The sequence below is a fragment of the Micropterus salmoides genome, unplaced genomic scaffold (assembly GCF_014851395.1).
Source record: "Micropterus salmoides isolate LMB-PRFRI ecotype aquatic unplaced genomic scaffold, ASM1485139v1 Ms_hic_scaffold_1, whole genome shotgun sequence".
In the NCBI taxonomy this organism is placed as follows: domain Eukaryota; kingdom Metazoa; phylum Chordata; class Actinopteri; order Centrarchiformes; family Centrarchidae; genus Micropterus; species Micropterus salmoides.
Window position 1 is genome coordinate 15,424,506 of NW_024040040.1, and position 11,196 is coordinate 15,435,701.

Consider the following 11,196-nt stretch of genomic DNA (forward strand, 5'->3'; position numbering starts at 1 on the left):
TGGACTGGCCTTGCATAGCATGGCCCACTTGTGCCAAAAGGAGTCTTCATGCTATACCCATCATCGCTCCTCACAGGAGACAAAGTGGCCCTGCTCCTGCCCTGCTCATCTATGATTGGCCAGCTTCTGTTTCTGCCTGCTGGGCCGAGGTCACCAGCCAGTGCAGATGACTGCTCGTTGGTCTAATGGTGTGATGGGTGCAGAGGAGAGTAGCTATCAGAGATGGAGCTACAGAGGACAGAGAATTGTATTTTAGTCAAAACAATAGCATAACCTCTTGGTAAATTCTGAGGCTCGTGTATCCTGCCAGGCTTTACTTTTGATATTTTATTTAAAAATGCAGTTTTTCTGTATTTGGCATGCATACTCAACCTATCCTATTTAATTTTGCACCATACAACTAATGCACCAGCAATTCAGGCAGACAATATGACAGATACAAAGGCCCTTCTTTTTATATAGCCTACAGTCTGTACAGCATAAAATATTCAATGATGGAGAACTACTAAGAAAAAGTACATCTACAAATAGAAGTCTAACAGTCACCACTTTAATATCTACATAGATGCTGTAACAATGTAGTCTTATATTTTTAAACATGGGTCGTATTACTACAATAAGCAGGCTACAATGTACTCTATGTCAATGTTACACTATTATAGAATTTATTATCACTGACGCATTTACTATATAAGCAGCAGCATCATGTTGTAGATGGTGGAGGTGAAACTGATGTTAATTACTTTATACACTTTGGATGTTTAACCTAAAGTCCAATATTTCTCTCTGACATGTAGTAGAGTACACATCTAAAGTAGTACAACTGAAATAGTCAAGCAGAGTACAAGTACCTCAAAGTTGTACTTTAATACAATAAACATACTTCCATTACATTCCACAGCAGTAGTCTAAAGGAAATACATCTAAGTGTGTGTTTTAAATCTTTCATTAAAATAAGTATTTTTTTTACAATATTAATGTAAATCAATGGGCAATAAATATGAAATCACTGACAGTCTTTGTGATGATTCAAACTTTTAATTTTAATCTTGATGACAATTATAACAACAGAGACATTTCTTTTAAATTACAGTAAATGTCTGTTAGAGTACATGTAGCAGGTTTAAATAAAATAAAGTTGTGTAGGATTACATTGAAACCAGATTCCAAAACACAGAAATGTCTTATAGGAAATGTTAAATAAAAGTAGACACAGCTCATTTAAAACAGTGAAATGATCACATTTTACAGTGGAAAATTTGACATTTGTATTTAGAGATTTCTTTTGTTATGTTTTGGACCACACATATATTTGTTACATTAACTTCTGTATTGTTAAGCAACCTGAAACAAACTTGTCACTTAACTGTTGTTTTCGTTAGACTTTCCATAGTGCACAGGCTTCTTGTCTTTACATGTGACTGTAATCTTTTCTTCAGAAGTTTCCCCCTTGTATGCACACTTAGGGTGTTTACTGGTTTTATCATGGATACAATTGACAATCTTAAACGCATCTGTACTTTCTTTGTGTTTGTTATCATTAACATCCTTACATAGGTCATTCACTAGACCTTCTTCACTAAGGATAAAGGTATTTTTTTCCTTGCATTGATTTTTTTTATTGACTGCCTTCATTTTTTCATTACATTGATCTTCCGTCATGTCCTTGTTGATATGCTTCTGTTGGAAGGTCAGGGCAGTCCCTGAGGGCTTTTTGGTCTTCTTTGAAGCATCAGAGCCCTTTTGGGGTCCATTTTTGGCCTCAGACAGCTCTATGGCAAAGAGCAGCCCAAGAAGCAAACAGGCAATCTGGATCCTCATAGTTCACTGGTGAAGAAAAAACAGAACAACATTGCTCTCACAGATAATTTACAGTGTGACATCCAAAAAAGTATTTGCACCAACTTATTTGTGGATTACCTCTACAACCTGTATAAGTGTATAACCAAAAGTGTTTTCATGTGTTGCAGAGCTGCAGTGAAGTCTGGTATTTTGCTCATAATAATTCACAGCATTACACAATAGCTTGTACCTACTGTCCATGTTCGCACTTCCCTGCATAACTCTTATTTGTCTCTTTATTTGAAAATGTATTTGTTTCAGAAGGGCAGGTGGCTTTGGTTAACTTTAATATAGTTTTTTTTTATAAGTGGCCTTGCCTTCTGTCACAGGACAAACTCCTACATTAAAAAATCATGACTAGAAATTCTTTCTCCAAAATCCAAAGCTTTGCAAATTCAGAATAGTTTTGTTTAGCACTGCAGAAATATCAGCAAGTTTGATCACATTTACATTGAGTTGATAATTTCACAGTTTCCTCTAATTGAAATCAACTATTACAGTAAACTAACTATGGACTTTTTGTTTAGTCAACAAATTTTAAAACAGATAATTGAAGGACTCTCAGTGGGCAAGCACTTATAGAAGCTTTTTCAAGTAAGATTCCCTACCTTATTTCTTGCTCAGTTGGTTGTTTGGCTGGCTGGCTGGTTCACCGGCTGTGGTCCAGGCAGGAGTTGGTCGTCAAAGTCACGTCACACGTTAGTGAAGATGTCTTCAGTGAAGGAAATTCTCTGAAGCTGCAACCTGCTTGCAGTGAGCTCTTTATATAGGGTCCAGGCGGGCGGGGAACACCTGCTTATCTGTCCAATTTGAATGAAGATTAATATTTATCTGAAGAGAAATTAGTTAAAGGCAGTTCAGTACATGAGATATGCAGGTAGATTATGCAAAATGTACATGTTAGTCACATTCACAGACTAAGGGCCATGCCAGGGTACAGTGCAGCCCATATCTGGACACTGACACAGTCTTCATTGTTGTGGTTCTCCAGTCAAAGTTTGCAGTATTTTACACCAAATATGAAATATGTCTGCTCTATGTGTGGGTATTTTCATTTTCCAATTACTTTTTCTAACCTGAAATTGGGTATGTATAAAAGAATACAACTTACACATGGACTTTATGTGGATGCACGTACAAATTAAAGCTGAAAGTTGGTACTTTAACCTATAAGTTCTTGTTTCCTATCAAATCCAAAGAACTGTATCGTCCAGCCCAGTATCATAGGATGTATGCAGACAGTATGTGTCCTTTACATAGCAAGACAGAGAATAAGTTCAGCACATCTGACTTTATGAATAAAAACAACTGGAGAATGATCCATTTCTTGTGCCATGTGTAGACAGAAAATGTACAGCTCAAACTCTAAAGATGATGAATAGTAGGGACCAGTTATCTTCCTTTCTCTTTAGCAGTGTAATATTTTATCCCCACTCAATTATTCTGTGTCATAGTCATATCCTAGATGACACTGGAGAAGACTAACCAACCATTTAGGGTGCTCAGGAGTGAAACATCTTTATAGCAGAAAATAATACACCTGACAAATATGAAATACGTTAATTTTATCTTATTTCTCCAATAACTTTCTTCCCAGTAATATACCTACACCTTAAAAACTGCTGCTGTATCTCTGTGGCTGGAAAAGACAAACATAAGTCCACCTTAAACTCTAAATATGACACTGAATTGGGAGAATTTATGATCTTTCTTCTCTTTAAAAAGTTACATTTCTGCCCCCACTGTAAGAACTCTGTTTTATAGTCATTATGAAACTGATGACGCAGCTTTACGAGAACACCATGTCAGGCACACAGCTGTGAAACTGCTTTACAGCTTATTCAAAGTTTAATATCTGGCAGATAAAACCTACTACCTTCATTTGAATGAGGACTACTCTTCTTAACAGATGTGGGTGACAGTGAGCTCTGTATTCAAGATATTCCAAGTTCATCAAGTCGAGAGCATGCCAGCATAACTCTGACTCCATACTGTCTGTATATTTAAATTATCATTTCTCCCACTTCCCCCATTTCTCTTTTTTAGCAACCAGTTGATAAACTTACTCAGAAGGGTATCCAAAGACAAGATTAGGAAATCATTAAACAGAACAGACATTTTTACACTTTTACAACAATCTGATCAAAACATGTCCTTCTGCACTGGACTCTAAAGGACTTCAAAAAGCAACCATTCAGTCAGTTGTCAGTTTATTAGGTACACCTACTTCATCCTCCCATCATGAAGGTTACAAAGTCTCATTTTTGTGCTGTTTTAGAGATTTGTTGATTCAATTATATGATCAGATTGGAAAATACATTTTTAGATTGGATTACATTATACTGTTTATATTGTTTTGTCTACCATTTCTATGAATGACCGTAGACTAAATAAGAGAAACAATGTTTTCTGCATCTTCTAAATATTGACACTTTTGCGTTTGACTGAATAGCATGACAACACTGCTGAGTGGAAAACAGCCCACATTTGATCCTGAGCCTGTGAACTGTTGTGAATGTTGTCAATGAAACACTGGATAAAATGTGCATTGATGTGACTTTATTCTTTTCATATAATAGTGGAGCATCTTCAAGTGCTGTGTAGTATAGACCAAAACCCAAGGTTTGATTTAATCCAAACATGAAGGAAAAACTGAAATCAAAGTGCATTAATAGACAAATAAGACTAAAACTTTACTTTTCCAAACATATTCTGCAGTATTCAGTGTAAGCTCCAGTTTTATATGCATGTGCGTTGTCACATCAAGTGTGCAACATGCAAGTGATCAAGTGCAACAAGTGCCAGCAACAGTCACACTAAAATGTTTCATTCAATTATTCCTTCATCAGTTTGAAGTTTTTACTTCTTGAAGCCTGTAACGTCACCTGCTGCACCAGAATAAATAGTTCATGTTCAGATGTAAACAAAAGAGTGAATTATTACAAATACTCAGCTTGGCCTCAGGCAAGAAGGTAGGCACCATGACAGCCCATGTCTAACAGATTGTCCCGATACAGCTTGGAGTCGACTAGACCGGCTTGTACCGGAGTTCGGACTAGCCTGGACTGGCCTGACATAGCCTGGTCCACTTGTGACAAAAGGAGTCCTCATGCCAGACCCATCAACACTCCTCACAGGAGACAAAGTGGCCCTGGTTTGTGATGGGAGTCGTCCCTGCTTGGCTGATTTCTGCTTCTGCCCTGCATCATCCTGTGGTCGAGTGGAGCAGCTAATGCTCATCTGTGATTGGCCAGTTTCTGTTTCTGCCTGCTGGGCCGAGGTCACAAGCCAGTGTGGCTGACTCTGCTTGTTGGTCTGAGGATGTGACGGGTGCAGAGGAGAGCTGCAGCCACAGGTGGAGCTACAGAGGACAGAGTTGTATTTTACAAGTTTTAATCTTGTGTAAATCCTGAGGCTTTTATTTTTTGTGGATCCGATCAAGTGTCACAAATACACCCCAGCTAAATGCCAAACAGTAAATTTGTTTAATCTGTACTTTTTTTTTTTATATTCACTGTACTAACTAACAAATGTAATGGTATTTATACTGCAATAAACTGAACTAAAACAATAACTGACCACTCCTCTACGTCTCTTTTTTAAACAGAAATGATTACATACTCCTATACATTATTTTCAGTTTTTCAGCCTAGGAGACGCTGAGCTACCATCAACAAAACCCAAGTCACTGTTTTTTCACCTGTAGTGAACTTTTATTGTAAAATTCAAAAGTAGTGTTGATTCACAGTAGCTTAACATCATTCTGGGGAAGTGGAACACCTCACAGTATTCTTGGTGCAACAAGGGATATGGATACTATACTGAATTTATCAAGACAACAGGTAAACGGTGCAAGTACTGTTGAGCTTGCTGGGTAACACAGGAAATTAGGAATTTCTCTCCAACACTGATTTGATAACTTACAATCATTTTGTCGCAAGTCAAACTAACCTGTTGAACGATGTCTTTAGGGAAGTGGAGGGGGGAAAGTAGGAGGGCCAGTTGTGTTTATGTGGGCTCGCCATGGTAACATAGTCATCCTGAGGCAGCACAGACAAACTGTGGCTTACCTGTGGTGACATTGTCATGTACCCCTGCCCCTGCCCCCCCTCCTCCTCCAGCTCCCAGCCCTCCATCCCACAGGCAGCAACACTGCAGTGGTCCCCGGTTACAATGGCAGCTCTTCTGCAGTCGCTTCCCTTCCCTTTGTTCACAGGGAGATGATGGTCCATCTTCATTTCCACGTAGCTTCCCATCTCTGACATGGAGCTCTGATGGGATCTGACAGGGCTGAGATATGAGGTAGAGCTCAGAGTAGATCCTGGCTCTGTTTGATCTGGTTTGCAGGGCTCTAGGTTACATTGTTTTGGACTTTCAGCATTTCTGGGGGGCGGGGCCAGGCAAGAACCAAGTGGTCTCACATGCACCAGCTTGTCTCTGTTTTTGGGTCTGCAGCGTTTTGAGGCCAGAAGGGATTGAAGCTGATTGTGGTTGGAAGTCGGTGACCGGCTGAAGTCAGGAAGAGCTCGTAGTGCCCTTACAGTCTCGCGAACCACTTCATGAATGTGCTGGGCTACTACTGGGCTTCCTGTTCAGACCAGACATAGAGAAAAAGGGGTCACAATCGTATGTTAAGGCAGCAATGAGTCAAAACAACACATCTTAATTACCTTGGTCTCTTGCTTCCATCCAGATCTCTCCAGGACCGTTTGGTGCCGACCTGCCAAGCTCCAAGAAGAACGAGCCATCCAAGTGGCCAAAGCGCCGCACACTCAGCAAAGGTATCGTAACAGAAGGCAAATCGCTGCATGTGCTCACTCTGACCAAGATGAGGGACGTGGCTGTGAGGCAGAGCCGGCACTCCCCTGCCAGGGACTTGGAACAGCCCAGACCTCTGGGCTTTACTGTGACGGGCCAAACCTTAGACCAAGGTGAAGGGAGCAGGGGCAAAGATCGGGCAGGAACCTTTATATCTAAAAAAGAACTGGTGGTCCTTTTTTTTATTTTATTAAAAAATGTAAATTATTTTATGTCCAATAGTCTTTCACAAGGGTGATTAGAGTTTCGCAAATCTAAGGTCATCATCTAGACACAACCTCAAACTACAGTCACCTGACTACAGAAAGGTGAATTCTGCATCATACGGTTGATATTTTGGAAATAGTAAAAACTGTTGGCAGACTGTTATTACCTTAACCTTGGATTTCCTTCTTTCCCTTTTGGGGGTTTAAAATGGATGAGTCATTTTCAGAAGCCATCCCATATGACTTACCAGCACCTTTGAATATAAGGTAAATATATCTCAAAGTATCTATACAATAAAAATCTGGTCTGACCTCTTTGAAGAAAGCAGCAGGGGGCAGAGTGCAATACCCATCATCCTCTTCATCAAACCCTTCTCCATGCTCTTCATCCTTCAGCTCTTCCTCCATCAGTTTCTTGACAGCCAGATACCACTCTTCTTGCTCCCACTGGTCCTCCACCACTAGCACCATGGTCTGATCCTTGGCATACAGCGCCACTGTGTGGCCTTTCCTGGAACTGCCAATCCGGCTCACACCAAGACAGCACCTCAGGTAAATCACCCTGAAGATAGATTGTAATGTTTCTTTGGTTACTTTACAGATTGACATTTTCACAATAATGAATCCACAAGTTTTTAATGTTACTGAGCTACCAAAAAAAAAAAACATTCACAGCCCCATCAAACAGCAGGAGGTCTTATTTACACTTTTGTTTTTGTTTTTTTAAACTACCATGAAGGACAGATTATCAATTAGGAGGTCGCGGTCAAGGGGTAAAAGCTAATTCAGGGTACTTAAATTTTGTTTGATTAAAAAATTTAAAAAAAAAAAATAACGACAACATTTTTTGTTTGTTATTTGGGGAAATTAGATTATTCACATTTTTGCCAAAAGTGAGTTACCAGACTCCAGGAAGTCACCGCTATGGGTGAAACCGTTCGTAGTTGATAGGTTATTCGTACAGATCAACAGATTTAAAGTAATAATTCTGAAAAATTTCTTTCCTCTTCTGAAGTGCAATGACTGGGTTACAGGAGTGGGACTGATTTAAAAGCCGTCGCTTTCACCTCCATTGAGTAAAACCCTACAGGCTGTGACTGTTCAATGGTTTAACTGGGACACTGGGCGGGATATTGAACAAGACAGAGTCGTGACTACAGACAGAGAGAGGCAGCTACATCAGAGCCAAAGGAGCAGATATTTACCTTTGGAGAGAGCCTCGCTAACAACTTTCCCTGTTTAAAGTCTTTATGCTAAGCTAAAATAACCTTCACCTACCTCCACAAGGAATACACAGATATGTGAGTATTTATCAACCTTCTCTAATTCTTGGTTAAAAAGTGAACAAGCATATTTCTCATAATTCACAAATATTCCCTAAGTGTTCAGCAAACTCAAACTACAAAATATTCTACAATGAAGCTTCAGTCCTGAAAGTAGTGTTTTCCCAATAAATTAGGCAAAGCAGCGGACATATTCAGGCTCTCAAACAAATTATTTTGGTATAGCCTATAGAAAACAGACATTCATCAACTGCTGATGGCATGAGTTACTGTGAAGCCCCTTGAAAACCTTGAATTGGTTTAAGTTACTTTAACCAACCCTTGCTTGCTTGAGCCAAACAGCGCAGCTTTACCAGCAGACTTCTCCATTGCTGTAAACTTCTCCTGGCTCTTGTACCACTCCAGTCGACTCGGCCCGGTGTGACTTCCTGCTCTCAGGACAAAATATCTCTGGTAGGTCCGCTCCAGCTTCCCCAGGTAACCTTGTTTCACCACATCGCTCTGCGGCCTGGAAGAGGTCACGAGGGCGCCAGCGAGAGGCACCAGAGTTATATGGCTGGTACAGAAGAGTTCCTCATAGAAACGTGGAGGAGGACTTGACTGCCTCCTAACGTGATGTTGGTCCCGAGAATCCTGGTCCTGCTCCACTTGGCGGTCATTCATCCAGGGAGCACGCAGAGGTGATTCGACTGGCAGCCACATTTTGGTGGAGGTGCAGCTGGTGGTAGACACAGGGGAGCTGCAAGCAGGAAGAGATCTCTTGTGGTTTGCACACCTGTTCTGACTTTCTGCTGTTTCATTCATTTCAAGCCGGAAACCTGCAAAATGCACACAGAGGAAGATAAAAATATAGCTTACGGGAGAAAAAGATTAACTTAAAATAACATTTGTTGCACACATAACCAGAAGGAAGAAATAATAATTAAAAGATAAACCAAACATGTGTTCAGTTTATATCTAAAGTAGGATTAGCACAGGTCGCTACTTTAGCAACCTCCAGAGGTCCTGGACGTCCGTAGTGACCAGATCTTAATGAGGTTAAGTGTTAAACTTGCCAACAATCCAACTTAATCAGTTCACTGCATGGTGATCATCCTGATCTACTATAGCAGTGCACCTTACAAAAGGTAAACTTCCAGTGTTTCCAGATCACTTTTAAAAATTGTGAAAACACTATAATCACAGGATAGAGAAAGTATTTCCTATTGCTAAAACCTCCTAGTTTAAGGATCAATTTGTGCTGTGTATAAAGGAATTCCAAATTTGGTAGCATCCTTAACCATTAAGCTTTAACATTAGTGCTTTTAAGTTAAAGCTCCTTTAGCCAGCAAATATTTAAATACCGAAAAAGAAATATTTAATATAGGTCTAAGGCACATTCAGAAGCATGTTTATATAAGTAAAATGTTTAATACACTGATACTTTAAAAAATACAAAAATTTTAGTTGAAATATAGCTGACTTATGAATAAATTACGCCTATATATTGACCTGATACACTCCATAATTAATTGCTAATGCTTAAATTAGTACGTAAGACACTATTTCAAAAATGACAAACATTAGACTTGCTGCTCTTTACTATTTTATTGCATTACAACATGAACATTTCTGGGTGTTGACTGTTGGTCAGATAAAACAAGGACATTGCTTCCATGCTTAACTTAACGTAGAAGTTTCACATAATTTCCTGGCATTTTGTAAACATTGACAGGTTAACCAGGCTTTAAAATAACTTTTTGCCAGCTCATTAATTTAATTCAAGGATAAGCCTAGACCAGCATAGTGGACGTTAAGCTAATTAGCAAAGTTAGCTAACTAGGTGCGTGACCACAGTAACTTATTAGCCCAAAATTGTTTGATTAAAACTTACCTGAAAATGACAGGTATAAACATTACAACTGGAAATAAGGGAAGTGTCTCTTTTCATTTCAGGCTACCTGAAGAAGTCAAACATTGATTTTCAGTCTCATCTTTCATGACTCTCGGGTCTTCAGTCAGTTTGTCGGCTCAGGTGTGTCAATCAGTGTGGCCTTCAGGAGCAACTCGTAAAAACCCAACCTCCTTCTTCTTCTTCTTCTTCTTCTTCTTCTTCTTCTTCTTCTTTGGGTTTTTACGGCAGCTGGCATCCATTGAGTTGCATTACTGCCACCTTCAGTTTTTATTTACCCTTTGCTTCCATTCTTACTAAATCCGCTTATCTAATCCAGTAGCCCTCAGAAAACCAAATATCCATTTCCTACCCTCCACACTTTCTCCATACTCCAATAAACTTGTTACTGTATTATCTATCCGTCCTATTTTTTTTAACTGTGTTATCATTTCTTGTCTTTCCTGAGTAAATTTCCTGCATGTTATAAGAATATGTTCTGCTGTTTCAGCCTCCTGACGTTGCTCACACATTCCTGTAGGATGTTTTCCTGTAATTAAAAGTGTGCTGTTAAGATTGCTATGCCCAATTCTCAGCCTACTTATTATCACCTGCTCTTTCCTCTTTGCTCCCCTACTTCTTGATATACCTACTTTACTTTGGATTCTGTGTAAATGTCTCCCTTTTATTGCATTATCCCAGCTCTGTTGCCATTGTTGATTTACACTTCTCCACACTATGCCTTTCCCCTCTGATTTTGATAATTTTATGTTGACTTCAACATCTCCTTTTTTAACTGCTTCTTTTGCCACCTTATCTGCTTTCTCATTTCCCTGAATTCCCGAGTGTGCAGGGACCCACAGAAATATGACATTTTTCCCCTGCCTAGCTATTCTTGAATTCATAAATAAGACTTCATAAAGCAAGTCCAGGTGACTTCTAGTTGTGCATGTCTTCATGCTTATAATAGCTGACATAGAGTCACTACATATTAATATTTCCTTATCACTAATTTGTTCTGTCCATTCCAACACCATCAATATGGCAAACAGTTCAACTGCAAACACACTCAGACAATCAGATGTTCTTTTGCTAAGTTCTAACTAGGAACAACAACTGCAGACCCTGTTGTATCTGTTTGCATGTCCTTTGACCCATCTGTGAAAATCTGAATACT

The 11,196-nt window shown here is 39.4% G+C and overlaps 1 protein-coding gene across 2 annotated transcripts; it reads right to left on the minus strand.

Moving 5' to 3' along the window:
* Positions 1-4,381: 4,381 nt before the first annotated feature.
* Positions 4,382-10,189, minus strand: LOC119903589 (insulin receptor substrate 2-B-like). Of its 2 annotated transcripts, none has more exons than XM_038719835.1 (6): positions 10,090-10,189; positions 8,469-8,967; positions 7,179-7,428; positions 6,513-6,762; positions 5,794-6,430; positions 4,382-5,203 (listed from the first exon to the last, which is right to left on the minus strand). In XM_038719835.1, exons 1-6 carry the CDS (start codon positions 10,127-10,129, stop codon positions 4,792-4,794), a joined length of 2,088 nt encoding a protein of 695 aa, XP_038575763.1. In that variant the 5' UTR covers positions 10,130-10,189; the 3' UTR covers positions 4,382-4,791. The 2 variants fall into 2 exon arrangements, with proteins under 2 accessions (XP_038575763.1, XP_038575769.1); XM_038719841.1 differs by having other exon boundaries at positions 10,023-10,180.
* Between the last annotated feature and the right edge of the window lie 1,007 nt (positions 10,190-11,196).